At 36.4% G+C, this 26,125-nt stretch overlaps 1 protein-coding gene across 16 annotated transcripts in view; it reads left to right on the top strand.

The window, feature by feature from the left end:
* Positions 1-26,125, top strand: part of LOC101890302 (protein phosphatase 1 regulatory subunit 12A) — a 154,990-nt gene that overhangs the window by 113,316 nt on the left and 15,549 nt on the right. For 11 of the 16 annotated variants that reach the window (XM_059131301.1, XM_059131299.1, XM_059131304.1 and 8 more), the window contains 3 exons: positions 19,384-19,538; positions 19,674-19,764; positions 23,104-23,190. In XM_059131301.1, coding sequence (XP_058987284.1) covers positions 19,384-19,538; positions 19,674-19,764; positions 23,104-23,190 — 333 coding nt within the window. Of the gene's footprint in view, positions 1-7,709; positions 7,959-16,668; positions 17,076-17,675; positions 18,092-19,383; positions 19,539-19,673; positions 19,765-23,103; positions 23,191-26,125 lie in introns of those variants that run through there. The other 5 variants (XM_059131303.1, XM_059131302.1, XM_011292278.3 and 2 more) reach the window with 4 other exon arrangements.

Genomic DNA, 26,125 nt, shown 5'->3' with positions numbered 1-26,125 from the left:
AAACGTGAAATTGAAATCCGATTCCATTCAGACTTTTTATATCTCCATATTTCCATCAACACAAGAGCTGTTATAAAGATTGTAGGGATCGGTCCATTTATTCTGGTATCTCCTCTACATAGGCTTCAAGATTTGGACATTTTTTCCAAATAAATATATATATTTTTTTAAATTTGTAACTAAAAAATTGTGCTTCGACAGCAAGAGAAGAGGTCAGATGGACTTATTGTGTAACTTTGTAAATGCACCTTTGGACCGCACGAAAAAAAAAAATAATTTCTGCATCACTGCGCACCCCTTATTGTCAGACTATTTACATTCCGAAAAAAAATGAATTTCTTCTATTGCGTTTTACTAAATTATTTAAACCAATAGTTATTAAAACCAATATTCCATTTGACGTCAAAACACTTAAATCAAACCAGATGTGTGGCACATTGACAACACACACACACACACTTGTACACTCAAAATAAAAAAATAAACGTTGCTAATTTATTTAAACAAATTTTCTAATATTAATAATCCATCACTCGAAAATTCGTGTGGGTTGTTGTGCATTTTACATTTTTATTTACAAAAACTTAATTGGCCATAAAACCGACAACTATTTAAGAATACGCAAAAAAACCCTCTAAACTACTTCCTATTTGGCCCACAAAATTGCCGATCAGAAATCAGGTCAAAAGTTGAATGGGTCAACGTTATTGGCCACAACAACATAAATAGACATAATTATAACCCGGTCTTCTTGCTGGTGGCGGCGGCATGCACAGTCAGTCAGACAGCCAGTCAGTCCATCACTTAACCATGTGGTGTTGTTGTTGCTGCTTTCTATTTCTTTATATTCTCAAGTTTCTCTTTTGTTTTACACTTTTGAAAAGGGCTATTTTTGGCTGACAAATGACAATTTACAAAAGACACTGTAAATGTTGGAAAACAAGAAAAAGAACAACATTTCAAAGATCTGCAGATGAATAGAAGACACTGAACGGTGTGATGTTGAGTGAATAATAAGCACGACAAACAATATTTTCCAAATTTTCAATGGAAGGCCCCTTCAGCATCTCTTATTTGTAATACCAAGTTGTCTATGTAGACAACACCTTTTTGAGGGCCCTCCAGCTACTGGTTACCCTTTACCCTAGGTAATATTTAAAAACCAGTATATAGCTTAAGTGGTCCCTGAAAATATTTGTAATATCCACAATCATGGCCTATGTTCTGAATATCTACGGCTTAAAATATATTTTTAGAAATCCCCAAATATAGCCATATTAGTCCGTAAGAAAAAATATTCTTAAAAATCTACGATTGTAGCCTTAGTGGTCCTTTAAAAATATTCTAAAAAAATACACGATCATGGCCTCGTTGGCACTTCAACAAAGCATTCTTAGAAATCAGCGATGAGGTCTTGGATGTTCTTTAAAACTTCTTCATTGAAATCCAAAATTACAGTCGCGGTGGCCTTTTGAAAAAAAAAATTTTTTTCTTAGCCTTGGTGGTTCTTCCGAAATATCCTACTATAATAGTCATGAAAATTAAAAAAAAAATACTGTTATAGCCTCGGTGGTGCTTGAAAAAAGTTGTAAAAGTCCAAGACAACTGCCATGTGAAATATTCTTAACAAAGTCTTGATGTATTTTTAAAAACCCCTTTGGTCCCTATGGCCTTGTGGAAATCCTTACAAATATTCTTAGAATTCAAGGTCTTTATGGCCCTTCAAAAATTTATTTTTAAAAATCCGGTATTATATCCTTTTTGAATCAACTATTCATAAAAGTGTGATTTCTCTAGTGTGAGTTATTTATATTCGGCTCGAAAACCACAAGTTGCTATCGTTAGAGCACTCCAGCATTTAAATGTGAATAAATCTTTTGTGTCTCGTACCATCGTTCGTTACCGTGATACTGGTATCGTAGCCCGACGTTAACGAAGTGCACGGAAGAAAACAGCAACCTCAACAGAAATGGTTCGAAAAGTAAAGAAGCGACTTGATCGAAACCCACGTCGCATTGGCCGAAAAATGGCTCGTGAGCTGAACATATCGCAATATTCCATACGGCTAATATTGAAAAATGAGCTCGGGGTAAAGCCATTGAAATAAAAAAAGTACAAAAACTTACACCGCAATCGAAAAAAAGTAGACTCAAAAGAGCTAAAGAGTTGCTTCGCTTGGCCAAAAGTGGTGAACTGCCGAATTTTGGTTTTCTCCGATGAGAAAACATTCGTTGTTTAGCAGTTTGTAAACAAACAATATTATCGTATTTACTTGCCAAAGAGGTCAGCTGAAAATGTGCACCTTCGGTGGGCTGCCATAACAGCCGATGGTCGCTCTCCGCTCGTATTAATCGACCGTGGCATCAGAATAAATGCCGAATATTATTGCGAAAATAAACAAATATTTTGGCAGCAGATCTTGAACATTGCAACAGGACTCAGTACCATCGCACTCAGCACGCTCCACGCAAGAATGGTTACAAAATGAGGTTCCTCGCTTCATTTCCAGCACACAACGGCCACCAAATTTTCCGGATACCAATCCGTTGGACTATTGTGTCTGGAGTATTTTGGAAAGCAAAGCTGGCACTGGAAAATACCAAAGTGTCGATCACCTCAAGCAAGCGCTTCACCGGGAATGGGCCAAAATACCGCAGAGCAAAATTCGGGCAGCGTGTGACGGTTTTATTTGCCTTTTGAAGGCCATAATTCTTGCCAAAGGTGACCAATTCGAACAAATTTATACTTATGCTATTTGTTGCAGTTTTTTTATCTCACCCTGTATATCAAACTTAGTTTCCAACATTGATTCTTATAACAAATTTCTTATTTTGTTTTTAACTCTATCCGCCTAATACCAACTGATACAAACAAAATTTTAGAATTATAATTCCGTCATTTTAGTACTCTTCGTAGATTTTTTGGACGAATTTACAAAAATCCATCCTTAAAAAATATTTCTCCAAATCGACAATTAAAATTCTAGTGGTGATTGAAACTTCCACGATCAAAGCCTTGAAGCCCCTTCAATCCTGGTAGGCTTTGACAGTCCAACAAAAAAAAAATTAAAATGCTTCGATTTTTGCCAAGCTGGCCCTTCAAGAAAATGTCCATAAACACTGATAAAAATGGTGCAAATCGACGATCATGAAGAAATATTCTAAGACATCGACGGTTACATCTTTATATGTGGTTCAACAAAATATCTCAAAAAATCCTTCCTTGATGATCCTTCCAAAATTGTTCTTAAAAATCCTTGGTGATTCTTGGAAAAATCTTATCAACATCCATAAAAACAACCTTGATGGTATTAAAAAAAATTGTTTGTTAATTCATTTTCTTTCCTTTGAAAATTATCCGTGAATATAACCTATAGTAAAATACCTCTATAAGGTTCTGTTTTTTAAGAGACCTTTTGGAATTCCCTTTTTTGAATATTTCCTTTTCCGATTTTTCTTCTGAAACCAAATTTGAGTAGAGATTACCGGATGACTTTATAAAATTTTAGGTGACATAAAATAATTTATCTTCAGATTTTTAATTTGATGTCAAATTTCAATTTGATTTATGTCACATTTTAATTGACAATGATTTATATTGTTGTCGAAAGTAAAACGTGAGCATAAATTTCCACAGGTTTATATTTCTTCCAATCTCTTTTTAAGTTGATGGCATCCATCCACTTTCCTCTTGCCACCAACAACGTCTCTCCTCCTACCCAAATGCTCACACAAAATATTGACACATAAAACTATTGCTTTTAATCGTTCATTGAACTTTGTATTTCATTTTTGTTCGAAATGGATCTATGCCAATGCATAAAATATTTTGGGCCGATTTCTTTTTTTTTCTTGTTGGTCATACACATATGTAAATTCACATGTCTAGGCGATAGACCAGACCTCACGATCGGCCGACCGACTCATTCTATGGTTTTTTTGGTGCAGTCTTACAACCACCCTACTGCCCATGCCACCAACCCCATCATTCGCAGCTGAAGTGTATTCATTTCGGAGCAGCAGCATCACGCAATGCATTGCATACCAGGAAACGTATTTTTTCCTAAATTCTCTAGAAAAAAAGAAGCAGAAAACTTTACGAAACATTAAGTTTTGCATGTGAACAGACTGCTGCCGCACACACGCACTCGGCGAGCACCATGCCTCACAACTGGCACTCTGGCTGCTCGCTGACTTTTCATTTTAGAAACATATGTAAACATAAAAATTGATTATAAAATAAAATTTTGAGACACCAACAAAAATACAACAACTGCCGAAGATATCAGAAAAATGAAATAAAACCAAAAAAATAATAAAAAATAAAAAAAAAAAAAAGACCGGAGATAGAATGGACTCTGGCAAAAGTTCATTAGACAGACATTTGCATTTGAAAATGTATATGTTTCAATTTACAAGCTCTTTTGGAGAGAGTTTCTAAAAACTGTCGCTATTAAGGGTCGAAAATTATTGCACATCATGTTCGAGTCATATGTAGAGGGACTTTTTCCACATGAACCGCTGACATTTCTATAGCATACTTTTAGACGCTATCCAGATTTTTTGGAAACTAAAACAAAATTCTTCAGAGTATACTATAAATTAATCTATATTATAAATATAATATCACTATACAGGGTGAGATAAAAAAATGCAACAAAGTCAAAACGCCATAATTTTTATTTTTTTTTTTAAATTTTATTAAATGAAAGCAAAAATGTTGGAAGTGGCATCAAATTTTAGAAAATTTTTAGATTTGTTCGAATTGGTCACCTTTGGCACAAATTATGGCATTCAAACGGCCAATGAAACCGTCACACGCTGCCCGAATGTTGCTCTGCGGTACTTTGGTCCATTCCCCGCGAAGCGCTTGCTTGAGGTAATCGACACGTTGGTATTTTTTAGTGCAAACATTGCTTTCCAAAAAACTCCAGTCACAATAGTCCAACGGATTGGTATCCGGAGATTTTGGTGGTCATTGTGCGCTGCAAATGAAGCGAGGAACCTCATTTTGTAACCATTACAAGGTTTGCGGCCAAAATGTTTGCGTGCCCAAAGCTTTAGTATACCCTCCAGAATATTTTCGCGTTAATACCATTACCATGGTGACGCTTGAGTTCTGGTGTCCAACCGAAGGTGCACATTTTCAGCTCTCTTCAGACCTCTTTGGCAAGTAAACGCGGTCATTTTGTTTGTTTACAAACTGCTGGAAAACGAATGTTTTCTGATCGGATAATACCAAATTCGGCAGTTCACCACTTTCGGCCAAGCAAAGTAACTCTTTAGCTCTTTTGAGACTATTTTCTTTCCGTTGCGGTGTAAGTTCTTGCACTTTTGAAATTTCAATGGCTTTACCCCGAGCTCATTTTTCAATATTTGATGGAATATTGCGATAAGTTCAGCTCACGAGACATTTTCCGGCCAAGGCGACGCGGCTTTCGATCAAGTCGCTTCTTTACTTTTCGAACCATTTCTGCTGATGTTGCTGTTTTTTTCCGTCCGCTTCCTTGACGTCAGGCACGGTAACGAACCATGGTACGAGACACAAAAGATTTATTCACATTTAAATTCTGGCGTTCTCTAACGATAGCCACTTGTAGTTTTGCAGCCAAATATAAAGAAATCACACCATCACGCTTAAATTCCATCACGAATAACTTTTTTCCTGGAAAATTCTCATCAAAATGCTTTTTTTATGCGTGTAAACAATATAATGAGCTGTCATTTTAACAACTGTCGGACGAATGGCTTAGAAATGACAGCCGACCTTCCGAAATTCGGTATTTTAATGATTGTAGCGACATTATTTACCGGAATTGTTTCAAATTTGGTATTTGAAGTTCATAATGCATTTGAGAAAAAATTGTATGTGGAGGTCCACGTTTTGGTATATTTATTTATTTTTTTATGATTTTAGCCACTTTATCCAGATTTTTTTTAAGTTTCGCATTTAAATATTGTAATGGCTTATGACAAACGTAGCCTATGTAAGTCCACGTCATCGTAAAGACCCTAATATAACGGATACATTCCGTATTTTTAAGTTTTTAACAATTTTTAACGAATTTTTTTTTTTTGTTTTGAAAATTTCCAAATTTGTTCCAAGGCGTGGAGGGTATTCAAAGTTCAAACGTGCAGTTTTTTTAGATGTTTTAGATCTTCCAAAATGAGTCTTCTAAACATTGAAAACCGTCGATAGGGCTTCTAGACAGAGAAGACGTACTATTGATCTTCTAAACGTAGAATACCTCTTCTAGACCTTCTAAACATAGAAGGCCTTCTGTAGGTAAGACTTCTAAACATAGAATACGCTCGATGGGTGTGCTAATCATATAATACCTTCTATAAGACTTCTAAACAAAAAATATCCTTAACATATCTTCTTAACATAGAAGACCATATGTAGTTCTTCAAAACATAGAATGCCCTCAGTGGTTCTTTTAAACATAGAAGAGTTTCTAGAGGTCTGATAGACATAGAAGACCTTTAGATAAATACGGGAGACTTTCAATAAGAATTCTAAACATAGGCTTTTGTAGGTCATCGAAACATAGAAACACTTCTGATCATGGAATACCTTCAGTTGGCCTTTTAAACATAGAAGACCTTTAACAAAACATAGGTATTCTAAGAATAGAAGACCTTCTATAGACATTCTAAACATAATATACTTTTTTATTTGGTTGTCCTTCATAAGCATTTTAAATATAGAAATATAGAAACCTTGTATAGAGTACCATCTATAGGTCTTCTAAACATAGCATACTTTCTGAACATGGAAGTCCACTTTTGAACATGGAAGTCATTGAAAACGCATTTAAAACTTAGAAGACCTTCTGGAGGTACCCTAAACATAGAAGAAGTTCAATAAGACTTGTAAACATAGAATGCCCTCAGTGGTCCTTCTAAACATAGAAGAGTTTCTAGAGGTCTGATAAACATAGAAGACCTTCAATCGGCCTTCTGACCAGGGAAGACTTTTAGTTGGTCTTCTACACAAAGAAGACCTCCTAAAGGTTACAAAAACATAAAAGACTTTCTATACGTCATCTAAACATGAAAGACTTTCTATAGGCATTCTAAACATAATATACATTTTTATCTGCAAGTCCTTCATAGGCATTTTGAACATAGAAACCTTATATAGAGGCCCATAGATCTTCTGTAGGCCTTGAATACAGAAAAGCGCCTCTATAAGTCTACTAATCATAAAGAAACCTCTAAAAGTCTTCTGAGCATAGAATACCTTCTATAGGTCTTCTAAACACAGAAAACATTCAGTGGGTCTTCTCAACATAGAATCCCATTAGAAATGGTCGGAAAATTTTTAGAAAATAAAACAACAACTCTTTTCCCTGACCATTCCCATGCCAAAAATGAGAGTATGTTTTCTTTTCTCAATCAAAAAAATAATTTCTCTGAGGATATTTTATTTTCGCTCTAATTTCGAAAATGAGTTTTCCCAATTTTCTCAGTTGGGAGAAAAAAAATCAACCGGCAGACATTCGTTGCCATAACAACAATGATGATGTCGATGATCATGATCATGATGATGCTCAGAACAGTGATAATGATGAGACAACCGCGACGATGATGCTGATGATGAGCATGGTGTTGGTGTTGCTGGCTGTTGGCTGTTGGCGTTCGCGCCGGCCGATCTGCTGCTGCTGCTTGAGACGAATGCTAAAGCAAACAAATTTATAAAAGAAATTTTCAAAATCATTATGAATTCAGTCAATATTTAGATCTTCAGCTAACAACGTTGTTGGCTGTAGTCTGTCTGTCGTTTGTCCGAATTACGCCAAAAACAAAAAAAAATCAAATACGAAACAGAGAACAAAAACTAATAAAAGGAATACAATACAATAAAACAACAGCAACAACAATATTAATATAAATAGATATAAAGTTTGTTGTATTTATTAGAAAACGTCGAAACGGTTTTAATTTTTTGTTGTGGTATTTAAAACAAAAAAAAAAGCGAATTCAATATTGATTCTAAAACGCAATCTAGACGAAGAGGAAGAAGAGGAAAATCTAACAACGCATTTTAATTGATGACAGTCTCAATATTTATTAATGAAACCGCAAACTGTTGCCATTTGTTGTTTTTTTTTTTTTTTTTTAATTTTCGATATTGTTATAACACAAAATGCAACATTATCTTTACAACAACAAAAATTGACCAGAAAAAAATATAATTCTATTTGGTGTTATGTAAATTGAGAATGGGACCAAAACTATTCCCCCCAAAAAGCAACAACAAGAATAAGATTTGAAAAACAAAACAAAAAATCACAAACATTTGTCAGTAAATGTCAAAAATTTGTGTTAACACAGATATTTGCAAACAATACTGTTTTCAAATAAGAACAAAAAAAAATTAACAAAAAAACAAAGAATCAACCACAAAAAAAAAATTAAGAACACACAACTTTTGTGAAATGGATACCATTCAAAATACCATTATTGTTCAATATAATGTCAAGTGGTCCGTCCGTCTGTCCAACCGACCCATAGATCACTTCATCATCGTTGTCGTCGTCGTCTAACCCAACTATCAGTTACATTCCTTTGAAGCCTTATTTGGTTACACCATCCATCTGTCGATCCATCTATCTGCCGCCATAAATGCAACTTCTATCGAGCGATTGATCGCTTATTTGTTCACCAGCCTGCCATCAGCCAACCCGTCCAACCAACCAACCAACCGACTAAACAAACGCATCAAGTTTAATGCCATATTTGTTAATAGGAGATTTCGATCGATTTCTGACAGACGACATGAAACATAAATTATAATCGTCATACTTCAATTTCAATACTACAACAACAACAACAGCAACGAGCCACTGTTTGTGGTGGCTTCATAACAACTATTTGTGGTTGTTGTTGTTGTTGTCGTCGTCGTTATTTGTTGCAGTTTTGACTTTTCATGGTGAAAATAATTTTTTATTATTATTTGCCATTTTGGTTTGCAACATTTAGCTGCCAATTTTGTTTTTGGCTGGCATCTTATTTGGAAACCAGGTTTGAAGTGATCAAGGAGTATGTAACTAATATTTTTAATATTGTTTTCAAAATGCCAGGTAGCAGTCTCATTCTCACTGTACTACCGAAATCGACTTTGCATGATTGTAAAAAGTCTAACAGCCTGTCTGTGCCTGTCGAAAAAAAAAAATGAATGGCCTGTCTCAAAGGTTTCATTCGCTTCGTTTTCAAAAGAAATCCAATTTGTATTCCAGTAACTGTTTGTTACTGCTTTCTACTCAAATTGGGAATGGAATCAATAACTGGAAAGAAACAATTGGGGTTCATTCAAAATCAAACGCCAAATTCATTCACTTCTTTTTGAGTTATCAAATGGACCAAATTATCAATAAGTGTTCGGAAATGTTTGCCAAATAGCAATCTAGTTTTTGGTGCATATTTTTATACCCTCCACCATACTATGGAGGGTATATTAATTTTCTTATTCCGTTTGTAACTCCTCGAAATACTCATGTCAGACCCAACAAAGTACATATATTCTTGATCAGCGTAAAATTCTAAGACGATTTAGCCATGTCCGTCTGTGTGTCTGTGTGTCTGTCTGTCTGTCCGTTTGTCTGTCTGTCTGTTGTAATCACGCTATCTTTCGAACAAATTGAGATAGAAGGCTAAAATTTTGCACACATGTATATTTTGCCAGTAGGCAGGTTAAGTTCGTAAATGGGCCATGTAGGTCCAAGAAATCCCGATATTCAGTATTTTGATGATTTTAGCGACATTATTCGCCGGAATTGTTTCAAATTTGGCATTTAAAGTTCTTAATGAATACTACAGCCTAAGACAGAAAATTATCTGTGCAGGTCCACGTCTTCGTGTAGCCCCCATATAACGGTACCCCCTGATATTCGGTATTTTAGCGACATTGTTTACCGGAATCGTTTCAAATTTGGTATTTGAAGTTCGTAATAGATATTGTAGCATAAAACAGAAAATGGGCCATATAGATCCACGTCTTTATATAGCCCACATATACCGTACCCCAGATATTCGGTATTTTGATGATTTTAGCGACATTATTTACAGGGATTGTTTCAAATTTCGCATGCGAAGTTCGTAATGGATACTTCAGCCCATGCCAGAAAATTGTCTGTGCAGGTCCATGTTTTCGTATAGCCCCCATATAACGGTACCCCCTATATTCGGTGTTTTGATGATTTTAGCTACATTATAAACAGATTTTTCTTCAAGTTTCGCATTTAAATAGTGTAATAACTTATGACAAAAGTTGCTTATGCAGGCCCACGTCATCGTATAAGCATTCGGTATTCTTAAGATTTTAACAGAATTTTTAACGGATTTTTTTTTTTTGGAATTTGCCAAATTTGTACCAAATGGTGGAGGGTAATAAAAGTTCGGCCCGACCGAACTTACAGCTTTTTTACTTGTTTTTTTTTTTTTTTTTAATTTCTACTCCGTTTTCATCAGTGCTGTAAAAACTCCATTTTAAAATATCGTATGGTATGCGGAAGAGCAGAAGAAAAGAAGCTAACAGCTTAGAGAACCCCAATTAAACTCGACTTTGAGTGACTGTCTATGGCTTTAGAAAAACAAGTTAAAACGTATCATTCGGTTCTGCCGACAGACGCATACCCTCAGCCAATGTTCGATTATTTAAATATAACTTGACTTCTGTTATGATTATTCAAACTCTTGACCCTCTATTGAGTGGGTTCTGAAGGAATGGGGCCTTATTGTCCATTATATATCGGACCTAACCATCCCAAGTTTCTGGTTGAGAGAAATATTTATATAGATCGCAAATTGTAAAGAATCGCTGGCTTATTTCGTAAGTTATGACAGATACAAGTATAGATAATTATAAACCTTTTGTAGGAGAGTTATCAGAAGGGGTTCACAGCTATATATAATCTTCGCAACATATCTCTTGTGTTATCAAACATGTTTGTATGTGTAAAATTTGAAGAAAGTTGAATGTTTATTTGGCTTTCTTTGAGCGTTTGGTTTCTTAAAATCTTGAACCCTATGTGGGGGAGGCATCAGAAGAAATGGTCCGATCTCCACCATCTTTATAACAGATCTTGTGTTGATAGAAATATTGAGATGTACCAAGTCTGAATGGAATCGGGTGTTATTTTGGATTTTTATGAGCTTCATGGATATTCAAAATATTGACCCTTTGTGGGAGAGGTACCAGAAGGAGTTGTCCGAGTTATTCCTTCCTTTTCGCATCAGATCAAGTGTACAAGTACAAATAATGGGATGTGTGAAATAGAAGAAGAACAGGATGCTTATTTCGGATTCTATAATCGTTTTCGTTTTTCAAAACTTTAACCCTTTGTGGGGGAGGTACCAGAAGAAATGGTCCGATCTCTACCATCTTTATTACAGATCTTGAGTATATAGAAATATATAGATGTTCGAAGTGTTAAAGGAATCGGATATTAATTTGGCGTTTTATGAGCTTCATGGGTATTCAAAATTTTGACAAAATTTTTGTGGGGGAGGTACCAGAAGGAGCATCTTGAGACGTTGTAACACAAAAAGAATTGTTATATGTGTAATTTGAAGACAATCGGACACTTACATCACATTTTAAAAGAATTATAATTATTCAAAATTTTGACCGTTTTTTTTTTTTTGGGGAGGTACTTGATGGAATGGACCGATTTTGTCCATTTTCGCACCTTACCTAGCACTGATGCAAATATTAGGATTTGCAAAGTTAGAGCAAAATCGGATTATTCTTTCTCTTTCTGAGCATTTTTTTTTCTTAATTTCCACCTTTTGTGTTGGAGGTACCAGAAGGAGTGGACCAATATTGCCCATGTCCGAACTCGATCTAATATTGACAATAATATTACGATGTACCAAGATTGGACCAAATCGAATACTCCCTTGGAGAGTTATCGTGCGCACCAGTCAGACAGACAGACAGACGGACGGACATCGTTAGATCGACTACAAATGTCCTGAAACGGACTTGGTATTGACCGTATCAAATCTCTGTATCTGTGGCCATATGACTAAGAGTGTAAAAAACAAATGTTGAGCAGGCGATACGAGGTAGAAAAAAGTTAAGACGCTTTGACCTCAAAAGATAAAGGTCCTGTGCAACTATTAATTATGTTTTTTTTTTTATTGGAATCTTTAAAAATTGTTTTCTGCCAGTCTTAGTCACAACTTTACCGGAGAAATTGCAACAAATTTGAATAGTGTTTACTTCCTTTGGCTATCGAACAAAATGTATGGAGGTTTCAATGATATAAATCCTCTTCCGATATTGTCAGATTATATGCAGATTCACTGTATTTGGGCGAAATCCATCCCTCCTTCTCGAATTTCTCGCAAAATTTGGAGGCTTCCAAGCTCCCCATTTTCTGTGTATATTCCTGGCGGGTAATGCTGTTAAGGTCTTTCCCAAGTAGTGTACTGACTATTAACATATTGAAAAGCTTAAACCCAACAGAAAGGAAATTTTTTATAGGATTGAAATTTGAATAAACTGGACTGGAGAATTCGTTGTATTATTAATTTGATATGGCATCTCTGTAGGGTGAAAATCGGGCTTAAAGATCTACATCCTTTTCTTCGTTGAATTTAATATCTGGACCACATATAAAAAATAATATAAAATAAGTCTAGAGGGAAATATTGTAAATAAAGGCATTTAGGTTTTTCATAAAGATAAAGAAAGAATTGAGAATAAATCCGTGTTGAAACCTTATGGTCACCTATAAAAATCGACAACTTGGGGTTGATATAAAATAACTCTTCCATTGGCCCGAGAAAAGGAAAAAAATATATTATTGGTCCTGTATGAGAGATAGATAATCTGGAAGAAGGTTTTGTATAAAAATATCTTTTGGTCTATAGGCATTCATGGCATTCGCTATTAAACTTCTTTAAAAACAATTCTTTGTCTTCTATAAAAAATCTTTTAGTCTTCAGAGTCTCCATTCTCTTGGGGTTTCTATAGTATTCACTTTATTTATTTATTTTTTTTTTGAATCTTGGACTTCTATGATAAAACATGCCAAATATTAGAAAAGGGCTGATATTTTGTCTTTAAATAAAAAGATATATTTTCATTTTTTTTTCTACGAAAGTTTTTTTTTGGCCTGCGCTGAATAGAATTTTTTTCCCAAATCTGATGCTATGGCATTATGGCATTTTTCATTTTTTATTTTCATGGCTAAGGTCACTTTTTCACCTAGCCGATTAGTCCTAAGAAATTATATAAAATTAATAGCTTGACCTCGATATGGTTAAATATTCCAAAAAAATTATGACGTCATAATACCCCATACCGGCTAACCAGGCTGGCAGAGGCAAAATAGTCAAACAAATTGAAATCTCAAGAATAAGACAATGATTTAAAACGTTTAGTTTGTGTTTTATGTTGTTGTGAGCTAAAAATTTGCAAAAAAAAAAAAACAAAAGATTTATTTGACAACAACAGCAGCGTAAAAAAATAAAACAATGAAAACAAAAGTGGAAAAACGTTTTATTTCCACGGCTGCAGTATTTCTGGTCTTTTAGTTGTTTTTATTCGTTTATTCGTTTCTTTTTGGTTCACATGAATCACCCACGCACTCGTTGGTGGTGAGCAGAAGAAGACACGGTAGCTAAAACAAGAAACAAATCTAAAGAAAATTATTTTAAAAATAAACCATAAATTAAGGAAATCGCGTCAGTGAGTTGGGTGAGTGAGTGAGAATAAGCTGCCTAAACAAATTTCATGTGAACTCAAGCATTTTGCGGGAAAATGCTCCATTTAATCGAATGAATTTCGTTGCAGCGTTATGTTTTTCTTTTGTACAGAACCCCAAAACAAAGTTTCCCAAAACGCAAATGTGTACCACCGGCAAACAGTGCTGAGCACTCAGTCGGCTGTGTATCTCACAGATGTCACATCAATATGCATCTTTTCATACACGCTTGAGGAAACAAATCTATGCCATAAGGTTAGCCGAGAAATAATATCCATCATAATCTGATTGACAAGAAAGATTAATTTTTGACAAGTCATGTGTGTGCTTTTCTTTCTTTTTTTCCTCCATTCCTCAAATATTATTTATTTGCTTTTCCTCAATGTCCATTGCACATTATTTGAGAAAATATTACCAATATGGCCAACATTTATTTTTGTTGTTTCTGTCCAAAAAGATGCATGCTATTGTAGCGGGTCCATCATGTCATCCTTTGGCTTTTTGGCTGTGATAATGTTTTATAAATTATCTCCTATGGAATATATGGAGTTGGATAATGTCCAAATTTGTATAATACTGGTGGGATTTCGGAGGGGATGTTGTTGTATTTTTAACCAATTGACGACATGATTTTTAAATTAGATTCGGAAGACCTTTTTGGTCATATTTGCAAAGAGAACATTTTTTGGAAAGAAAAATCTTCTCATACAAGGATAGAAGTCTACTCAAAGAAGACGAGGAGGGTTAGATCTCTACTCAAAGAAGACGAGGAGGGTTAGAAGTCTACTCAAAGAAGACGAGGAGGGTTAGAAGTTTACTCAAAGAAGACGAGGAGGGTTTCTTATAGAAGATCCATAGATCATAGAAGACCAGGGGGTCTTCTCATAGAAGACCTGGAGGTTTTCTCACCAGGAGATCTTCTCGTAGAAGACCAAGAGGTCTTCTCACGGAAGACCAGAAGGTCTTCTCATAGAAGACCTGGAGGTCTTCTCACGGAAGACCAGAAGGTCTTCTCATAGAAGACCTGGAGGTCTTCTCACGGAAGACCTGGAGGTCTTCTCACGGAAGACCAGAAGGTCTTCTCATAGAAGACCTGGAGGTTTTCTCACGGAAGACCAGAAGGTCTTCTCATAGAAGACCTGGAGGTCTTCTCATAGAAGACCTGGAGGTCTTCTCATAGAAGACCTGGAGGTCTTCTCATAGAAGACCTGGAGGTCTTCTCATAGAAGACCTGGAGGTCTTCTCATAGAAGACCAGGAGGTCTTCTCATAGAAGACCTGGAGGTCTTCTCATAAAAGACCAGGAGGTCTTCTCATAGAAGACCTGGAGGTCTTATACCAGACCAGGAGGTCTTCTCATAGAAGACCAGGAGGTCTTCTCGAAGAAGACCAAGAGGTCCTCTCGTAGAAGACCAAGAGGTCTTCTCGTAGAAGACCAAGAGGTCTTCTCGTAGAAGACCAAGAGGTCTTCTCGTAGATGACCAAGAGGTCTTCTCGTAGAAGACCAAGAGGTCTTCTCATAGAAGACAAGAAGGCCTTCACATAGAAGACGAGAAGGCCTTCACATAGAAGACGAGAAGGTTTTCTCATAGAAGACGAGAAGGCCTTCACATAGAGACGAGAAGGTCTTCTCATAGAAGACAAGAAGGTCTTCTCATAGAAGACAAAAGGTCTTCTCATAGAAGACAAGAAGGTCTTCTCATAGAAGACAAGAAGGTCTTCTCATAGAAGACAAGAGGACCAAGATGTATTCTTATAGAAGACCAAGAGGTCTTCCTATAGATGACCAGAAGGTCTCCCTATAAAAGACCAGAAGGTCTCCCTATAAAAGACCAGAAGGTCTTCCTATAGAAGACCAAAAGGTATCCTTATAGAAGACCAGAAGGCATCCTTATAGAAGACCAGAAAGTATCCCTATAGAAGACCAGAAGGTCTTCCTATAGAGGACCAGAAGGTTTTCCTATAGAAGACCAGAAGATCTTCCTATAGAAGGCCAGAAGGTCTTCCTATGGAAGACCAGAAGGTCTTCCTATAGAAGACCAGAAGGACTTCCTATAAATGACCAGAAGGCCAGAACGTCTTCTTATAGAAGAGCGGATGGTCGTATAGAAGGCCGGAAAGACTTATAGAGAAGTCCAGAAGGTCTTCTTATAGAGTAGTCTAAAAGGTTGTCTTTAGAAGTTCAGAAGGTAATCTTAAGAAGTCCAGAATTTCTTCTCTTAAGTAGCCCAGAAGGTCTTCTCTAAAGAAGCCCAGAAGGTCTTCTTAAGGAGCCCAGAAGGTCTGCTTCTTAAAAAGACCAAGAGGTTTTTATAGAAGACAAAGAGGTGTTCTCATATAAGTCCATTTGGTGATCTTCCTCTGCAGATATCTTTTCTGTTGTTTTTCGACATCTATGTTTTCCATCGGAAATCCTTGTGGTGCACCCTTTGGTATGTGTTATAGTGGACTTAGTCCACTTGGCGTTATAAAGAATTCATCTATAAATGATGGCAGCACATTTCTTACATACCTTGTATCAATTCTAATTGCCCCCATCCATTATCCAAATAATTGCGGCGGTATGGTTTCTTGGGCGGTTGGCTATTCGGTCTTTGGGTTGTAATTAAAAATTTGCCATAAATTTCGGCGCTTAATTAATGTAAATAATGGGAATTTGTGCCGAGAAGGCAGACAGACGATGAAAAAAAAATTAAAACAAAAGATCAAATGACGTAAAATGTTGACGTTGTTGAAGTATTATAAATAAACATTATCTCTTCCTTATTGTTTACCAAAAAAAAAAAAAAAAAACAGCAGAAAAGAAAAATTACCTACTTTCCTCTCCCCAACAAATAATTTATTTTCATCAGAGAAAGAAAGAAAAGAAAATGCGTTGTTAAATTTTTATTCTTCGAAGAAAATTTCCAAACAAATAAAGACAATTGTTTAAAATTTCAATTTCTTCAGAGAGAAACGTTTTGAAATTTACCGACAAATTGAAATTCACCGAAACTTGCATACATCTGTGTAGACGAGCGTAAACATGTCTTTTCGCTCACGTTCCCGTGCCAGCCAACCGTTGGCTTCCTCCTCTTCGAGACGGCGTTCTTTGTCCAGTTCCAGGGTTCAAGGTGCCGGCGCCTATAACTACAATGGCACATCGTATGGCAGTGGTCTATCTAATGGCGGCTACAGTTCCTCGTCAAGTTCCTCGAGACCCCTGAGTACCGGTTACTATCAAAATGGTTCCAATTCGAATTTAGCTTCGTCGTCGTATTATCAAAGTCCCTATGCCAGTACATACTCCTCCAGAGATAATCTCTATGGCAGTGGCACATCAGCGGGACGCAATAGCAACAGTTATTATTCGAATGGTAATAAAGCAAGCGCAGCATCATCAGCCTCAAGCTATCGCCATGAATACATTGCTGCTTGCTCCAAGGAAAGCTCAGCTGCCGCCTCTGCTGCTGCCACTAAAATACCGAGATCTTCATCGCCATTAGTAACAAGCAGCAGTCAACAGCATTACCATCATCACCATCAGCAACAGCAAAATCAGATTCATCATCATTCAATTACCATTTCCCTTACGCCTCCACCACCCTCACCCTCCTCTTCCAATCATCAGCATCACCATGCTTATGTGACAAATGCTGCCAGCTCGTCCTCCGCTTCTTCACATGGCCGATTGTCGTACCATCATTCATCACCCAAATCGTATATGCGTTCACCGCATGCCGCCTCACCATCACCCTCATCCAAGTCATCATCGCCTTCATATGCTTCTACCAGCACAGCTTCAGGCCTCTATTCATCCAGCAATTCATCATCGGCCACCACAGGTACCTCCTCTTCCAGCCACAATAATAATTCCTACTCCAATGAAGCAAATTTCAAATCTCAATATTCTTCCAATTCTTCTTCCACATCTTCTGCGTCGACACCCTCCAACCCAACGCCCACCAACACCACAGCCTCCTCCAATGGTTATGATGCGCCCACATCTCGCTACTCGTCCTCCAATTCCTACGGCTCCGATCATCGTTACAAAAGTCCCTATGCCTCGTCCTATGATAACGGCATCACTACAGCATCGTTGAGTTTGGGTACAGCTGCTGCCAAAAATTCCAATTCCTATTTGAATAAAAATCTCTCCAGTTCACGTTCCTCGCTCAGTGCAACAAAACCCATGTCGTCATCGAATAGCAGCTTAAATGGATATTCCGGCAGTTCAGCGGCATCAACACCAAATGCGGCGGCAATGGCTGCCATTGTTTCGCGTAGCAGTTCTCTGCGGGAACAGGAGAGGAAATCGCGTACACGTTCCCGTTCACGTACAGCTGCCCAGAGATCTCTCAGTGCCTCATCGGAGAAGAGTGAAGGTTATGAAGTACGTTTGCGGGGGGAAAGTAGAGGGGAACACTTTGTTGTTTTGTTAACAAAAAAAGAGGGGTGGGGTTATATTTTGTCCTCACTTGGGAGTGTTCTATTATTGGAGGTCATTTATGCGTAGAAGACCTATGTCATCTATCTCCCTCCTAGAGGTTATATAGCCTTAAGCCCTTCTTGAGGTTCCTTTGGAGGTTCCATAGCTGGGCCCTTGGAGGCCTTTTATCCCTAAAAGGCCTATTGAAAGTCATCTAAACTTTCTGGCCCCTTGGCGGTAATTTTTCCTTAGAAGACTTAATCATTTATACTTAGAAGACCACCTGGAGGACATCTATACTTAGAATACCTCTTGGACGTCACCTGTCTTTAGAAGACTTCTTGAAGGCCATCTATTCTCAGAATACTTGTTGGAGGTCATCTAGTCAGGGAATACCTCTCGGAGGTCATCTTCCATAGATTATTTCTGTGAAGATCATTTTGTCAAAGAATTCTTCTTTGAGGTTATATTTCATGTATTATCTTTGGGAGGTCATGTTTACTTAGAAGACCACCTGGAGGTTATCTGTCCTTCGAAGGCCTCCTTGAGGTCATCTATCCTTAGAAGACCTCCAGAAGGTCATCTATCCTTAGAAGATCTTCTGGAGGTCATATATCTTTTGAAGACCTTCTGGGGGTCATCTATCCTTAAAAGACCTCCAGGAGGTCATCTATCCTTAGGAAAACCCTTGAAGGTCATCTTTCTTAGAAGACTTTTTGGAGGTCATCCAAACATAGAATAACTCTTGGAGGTCATTTATGCTAAGAAGACCTTCTGGAAGTCATCAATTCGTAAAATACGCCCTGATTGTCATCTAACAGAAGGCCTTTAAGGACCTCTTGGAGGTCATCTCTACCTTGGAGGTCATTTACTCATTGGATAACTTTTGAAAGTTATCTATTGATTAAAGACCTCTGGGAGAACATTTATCCATAGAAGACCTTTTGACAGTCAAGAAGGCCTTTTTTACATAGAAGACGTCTTAGAGGTCAAATATTTATGGAAGATCTCTTAAACCTACCTGATTAAAAAAAATCTTGGAGGTCTTCTATCTCTAAAAATCTTTTAGAGTTGACCACATGTTTTTTATTTAAAAATTTACCTCCAAAAGGACCCTCCTAGTTTTTGCTACAGATATTTCCGAAAGAAATTTGCATTTGTATAAAGGTTTTCAATATTTTTTAATTTTACTTGATTTGTATGTCCAACGTTTTTTAATCCCTTCAATGTTTTTGTTTTTCTTTCTGCTTTTCCAGAGCGGTAGTGAAAATCGTGCTTCACGATCACGTGCCGGTAGCACAGTGTCGGTAGCCACATCGACCAGTTCGGCCACAGATGATAAGAAGACACGTGATAAAACAGAAAGCAGTGGTGATAATATCGATTACAAAGCCTTGTGGGAAGCTGTGAAGTAAGTAGTGAAGTGTAATACCATGGCCATAGTCAAACTGGAAGTGGTCAAGGGGAGGCTGATATGCTCTGCTATCCAATGGAGGAGATATTTGATTGAAATGAACATTTTTGTAAATTTCTTTTTTATTTCCAGATTGGAAAATGAAAAACTACGGGCACAGCTGAAGAAGAAAGACGACGAGGTTATACAGACACGTGCCACATTGGAAAGATTTGCTAATGCTGTAAGTAAATTTTTGTTGTTCTCATTTTTGGATATTGAATATTTTTTTTTAAATACTCTACAAAGTGGGTTTAATTAGAACCCACCAAATGGGGGTTTTGGTCACAGTTTTTCTTCCGAATATTTGATATTATGTTTTACATGAAAACAGTAATTTTTTTTTGGAAAATGTAAATTTTGAAAATAATTACATTTACTTACACAACAACAACATTTACACAATCCAAACACAAGGTGTTTGACAATATCTTTGAGAGGATTGAAAAAATATATCCACTTATAACGGAGATTTATTTGCATTATATGTAGGTATATTTTTGTAAGTTTTTTTTTACAAGTGCGCACAGAAAATAATGTTTACATTGTAAAGCCATATTCTGAATTTAAATTATTTAGAATTCATAAGGACATATTCATATAAGATTTCGTAGACGTTCTCTATCCCAAGAAGTCATCTTCGAGGACTCATTAAAAAGTTTCTCTTCTTCGCTTTTTGGGATAATCAGCTGTTTATCGATCCGAAAATTTATTAATCGTAATAAAACGAGGCATTTTTCGCCTAGTTAACCTCTCAAAAGTTTTCGGAGTGGAGAAGACTCCCCTGGTTTTCTATATATGAAATCTTAGAAGGACTCTGCCTATATGTCTAAAATGTTTTCCATACATAGAAAACCTCTTCAAGGTCATCCCTATATACAGGACCGCTTAAAGGTCTTCCCGTGGACCGCATTAATATCTTATGGCAATTCGAGTCCTAATACATGGCTTCTTCTGTGTATAGAAGACTTCTTAAATAAGACCTTTTCTCTACAGAAAACTTCTCATAGGGTTTCTACTTATAAAAGACATCTCAAAAGGACGCGAACTACAAAAATATGAGCTAAATGTTGGCGAGCTCATCTTTATAGATGAGTTAAAAGGGAGTACTTTTAGATTAACAGAAGGAGGTTCTAACTGGATGTTAGAAGGTAGTATTTATACACGAGCTTAATTTCCTCCTTACAGACCCTTGAAGGGTCATGTTGAGATGAGTATGAGAAGGTTCTTCGAAGGGAGTGTTTATACACGGGCTTAATGCTCTCTTTACAAACTAAAGGTCCTCGTTATAAACAAACTATTCAGGGACGAAGTGAAGGACCTTTTTTGGCGACTTGAAGGATTTATGCATGATTTAAATTAAGTCTTCATAGATGAGTTAAAAGGGAGTCTTTTAGATGAGCAGAAGGAGGTTCTTATTGACGGTTAAAGGGAAGTCTGAATAGACTGTACGGATTAGCTGAAGGTCCTCGTTATAGACAAAATATTTATAGACGCAATAAAGGGCACTTTCATAGGAGTTCTAAGGGTCCTCGTTATATGTATACTAAGGAACTAAATGACCTCGTTTTAGGCGAGTTAAAGGTCCTCTTTAAAGACGAACCGAATGACCTCTTTATAGGCGAACTCTAAAGAACCTTGACAACCCGAAGATCCTCCTTAGAGACGAAATGAAGGACCTCTTTGTAGGCCAGATGAAGACCTTTATGTGATCTAAAGGATCCCTTATTAAAGGTGAACTAAAGACTCATTTTAGAGACGAACTGAAGGAGTTCCTTTATATGTGAGCTAAAGAGCCTCGTTATAAATAAGCTGAAGACAAGCTGAAGGACCTCTTTTTAGGAGAAGTGTAGGATCTTTTTATAGACCATTTTTAAATACAAGCCAAAAGTTCTTTTTAAAGACGAACTAAAAGTTGTCTTTAAAGACGAGCTGAAAGCTCTATTCATAAACGAGCTAAAAGCTCTATTTAAAGACGACCTGAAAGCACTCTTTAAATGGAACTGAAGGTCATCTTTATACACAAGCTGACCTTATAGACGTGCTGAGGGTCCGTTTGGGAGACGAGTTGAACGCTCTCTTTATAGACGAGCTGAAAGCACCCTTTAAAGGCGAACTGAAAGACATCTTTATTGAGAAGCTCAAAACAATTTTTTAGAGGTGCTGGAGGTACTCTTTAGAGAATTATATTTTTATGGGATGAGGACCATTTTTATGGACAAGCTGGAGATAATTTTTATGGGCGGGCTAAAGGCCCTCTATAGACAAACTCTAGGCCCTCTTAATAGACGTACTAGAGGGTAGGTGAAGGTCCTTATTATGGCGAATCAAAGAGAATTTTTCAATTCAAGGACAAGATGAAGGCCCCTTTTATGGCAATTTCATTGGCTTCATAGATGAGCTGAAAGCTCTCTTCAATACAGGCCTGAAGCTCTTATTAGAGACGACCTAAAAGCTCTCTTCAAATACAACCTGAAAGCTCTCTTTAAAACGAGCTGAACGCTCTATTAATAGACGATCTTAAAGCTGACTTTAAAGACGAACTGAAAGACCTCTTTTTAAGATGTGCTGAAGGTCCTCTTTAGATAATCATATTTTTTTAGGATGAGGACCCGTTTTATGCGCGAGTTAAAACCTCCCTATAAATAAACTGTAGGCCATTTTTTTAGACGAACGAGGGGCTAGATGAAGGCCTGTATTACGGGCCAATTAAAGAGTATTTTTAGGGGCTTGATGAAGACCCTTTTTAAAGATGAGTAAATGCCCAATTCAATTAGTAAATTATTGGCTTAATGAAGGCCATTTTCACGGAAGATGTAAAGGCAGTCGTTAAAGGACTCAAGATTCGATTAGTTTCCTTACTAGCGCAGATATCAATGTTATGTAGTTTTAAAGACAATTGTAAAAACTGAGCTTATAACATATGCTCCATTGTAATATATAAATATTTTCTGTGTGCGCTAGGAAAACTGAATTTATTTATTTTATATTTTTAAATTTGTTGAAGCCATCTCCCAGAGATGGAAAGTACATATCTGTAAACTGGTGACTTTCCATGAAAAACAAATAACTCTTCATACACAAACAAAAATATGCGGCGCTTTTTTCTTATTCTGATTTCGTTTTTGGGGTTTTTACCACTACCGCTGACTTTTGCTCGGGTGAAAGACCCGAAACTTTCAACCTCACATCCTTGTCTTTTTTTGAAACGGGAGTTCTATAAGCAGCCAAATTATTACATATTTTTTGGAACAATTCCCCCTACATTTGTTGGCAGTTGTTTTTTTTTCTCACTTTTTACCCACCGGAAGCTTTGGTGTAAACATTCTACACTTTACATGTCCCTGTAAATATGCACTGTATTTAATTATGACAATTTGCCTTCACTCCCCTTTGGAACACAAATAAAAATAAAAAAAACCCACCAATTGTAATGCTGCAAAAAAAAATGTCCAACCCAACACCAAATCAATTGTTTTGTTTCTTTTTTTTTTTTCTTTGCAAACATTGAAAATTTTTGCAGACAAATAAAAATTCTCTGTCAGAGATTGAAAAGCGCGAAAGGAGAGCTATGGAACGAAAACTTTCCGAATTGGAAGAAGAGCTCAAGGTAAATAGCTTTTGCAAGAGAGGGGGGAGGGAAATTTTATTCCCTCCCCCTTCCTTAATGTTAATTTGTTTTTTTTATTGTTTCACTTTGTCGTTGTTTTGTTTCTTTATTTTTATATTGTTTATATACCTTGTTGTGTCACCAACCAATGCCGCAATATTGTTGTTTTTTTTTTATTTATTTTCTCTCACGTTTAACAATTTGAATTTGATACAAAAATTATCGTTTTTTTTTTTCTTAACACTTTTTAACACTGCCAAATACTAGTCAATCGTTCTAAGAAAATACCCTCCTAAAAATAATGCTGCTGCTGTCAACGCCGCCTTTTTTGACCCGCCCTCTATTGTTTTGCCTTTTTGTGTTTACAATGAAAAATTAATTGATTTTTGATTTTATTATTTTTTTGTTGTATTCTACTTTGATGTGCAAAAGGTATGGCTTTTGCTTTGATTTTTATTTATTTTTTTGCGTTTTTTACCCAACTACAAATTTATATGTTTTAATGTTTCGCTGTGCCCTTCAAAATGATTTGTTTATACAAAATGAGAAAATGTGCTGATATCATTGTTCTCTACATAAAACAAAAAGAAAAAAACCAAACAATTTACTCTGATATACTATTTCTATTTACAAAATATATACTCGTACTGATGATTTTTTCCCAACATTGCAAATTTGTATGTGTTACACTAAAGTTTGTACTTTGGACTTTATAGACACCTTTTTGATCACAAACACTTCTGAAAATATTTAAAAAATAATTAATAAAATAATATTACACTTTATGTGTGCATTTTTATGGAACAAAACTAAATATATGTGTTGCTCTACAATTCGTACTTTTCCCTCAAACAAATTTTATTTAATTTTATTATAATTAAAATGTACAAAAATGTTGTTATTTTTAGAGTTTTAATCTTCGCAGGCAAAATCTTATTTAATACAATATGTTCTATAGTTTGGGACATCTGTATTTGCACTTCTGCAAAGGGCATCATAAAATCCAAGATAACCCAACTGCATGACTTTGTGACAGTCATTTAAGAATGAGAGGGACAAAATACAACAAATAAAAAAGCAATAAGTTCGGCCGGGCCGAACTTTGAATACCCTCCACCATTTGGAACGAATTAAAAAAATTAAATCCTTTAAAATGATGTTAAACTATTAAAAATACCGAATATAGCCGTTATATTGGGATATATACGAAGACGTAGACCTGTATAGACCTCTTTTGTCATATGCCATTACAATATTCAAATAGGAAACTTGAAAAAAAAATTAAAATTTTAGCTAAAATCATCAAAAAGACGAATATAGGAAGATACCGTTATATCGGGGCTATATGAATATCTGGACCTGTATAGACAATTTTCTGTCACAGGCTGTTGTACCTATAAGGAACTTCAAATACGAAATTTTTAACAATTACGGTGAATACTATACCTACAGTCATCAAAATACCGAATATAGAGAGGTACTGATGTATGGGGCCTATTCGAAGACCTGACAAGTTTTTGTCATAGACCGTAGTTCCCATTTCGAACTCTAAATACGAAATTTTTAACAATTCCGGTAAATAATGTTCCTAAAATCGTCAAAATATCGAATATCGGAGGGTACGATTGTATGTGTGCTATACGATATAGTGGACCTATACAGGTTGAGATAAAAAGAAATGCAACAAAGTCAAATGCTATAATTTTTACATTTTTTTAAATGTTTTTGAATGAAAGCAAATAATGTCGGATATAGCATCAAATTTTAGAATAAGTTTAAATTTGTTCGAATTAGACACCTTTGGCACGAATTATGGCCTTCAAACGGCGAATGAAACCGGTACACGCTGTCCGTATGTTGCTCTGCGATATTTTAGTCCATTCCCGGCGAAGCGCTTGCTTAATGTGTTCGACACTTTGGTATTTTTTAGTGCCAACCTTGCTTTACAAAATACTCCAGATACAATAGTCCAACGGATTGGTATCCGAAGATTTTGGTGGCCATTGTGGGCTGGAAATGAAGCGATGAACCTCATTTTGTAACCATTCTTGGGTGGCGCGTGCTGACTACGATGGTGCTGAGTCCTGTTGGCTTTAATACACCCTCCAGATCGACTAATACGAGCGGAGAGCGACCATCGACTGTTATGGCGGGCCTCACCATCACCATGGCCGACGCTTGAGTTCTGGTGGCCAACCAAATGTGCACGTTTTCAGCTGACCTCTTTGGCAAGTAAACACGATCATTTTGTTTGTTTACAAACTGCTGGACAACGAATGTATTCTCATCGGAGAAAACCAAATTCGGCAGTTCACCACTTTCGGCCAAGCGCAGCAACTCTTTAGCTCTTTTGAGTCTATTTTCTTTCTGTTGCGGTATAAGTTCTTGCACTTTTTGGAATTCCGATGGTTTTACCCCAAGCTCATTTTTCAATATTTGCCGAATGGAATATTGTGATATGTTCAGCTCACGAGCCATTTTTAGGCCACTGCGACGCGGGTTTCGATCAAGTCGCTTCTTTACTTTTCGAACAATTTCTGCTGATATTGCTGTTTTCTTTCGTCCACTTCCTTGACGTCGGGTTACACTAACAGGTAACGGGCGATGGTACGAAACACAACAAATTTATTCACATTTAAATGCTGGAGTGCTCTAACGATAGCCATTTGTGGTTTTCCAGCCAAATATAAAGAAATAACTCTGTCACGCTTGAATTCCATCAGAAATAATTTTTTTTCCTGGAAAATTCTCACCAAAATGCTTTTGTACGCTTGTAAACAATACAATGAACTGTCACAGGAATAACTTTAACAGCTGTCGGATGAGTGGCTTAGAAATTACATCAGTCTGAAGTTGGTTTCAGTTTTTTCATCTCACCTTGTATTGACGAAAATATTGAGTTTATTTTTATGATAGGAATGATTCTTCAACAATG

The sequence above is a fragment of the Musca domestica genome, unplaced genomic scaffold (genome assembly GCF_030504385.1).
Source record: "Musca domestica strain aabys unplaced genomic scaffold, Musca_domestica.polishedcontigs.V.1.1 84, whole genome shotgun sequence".
In the NCBI taxonomy this organism is placed as follows: domain Eukaryota; kingdom Metazoa; phylum Arthropoda; class Insecta; order Diptera; family Muscidae; genus Musca; species Musca domestica.
Note: the sequence above shows the minus strand (reverse complement) of the source record. Positions and strands in the feature narration are given on the sequence as shown.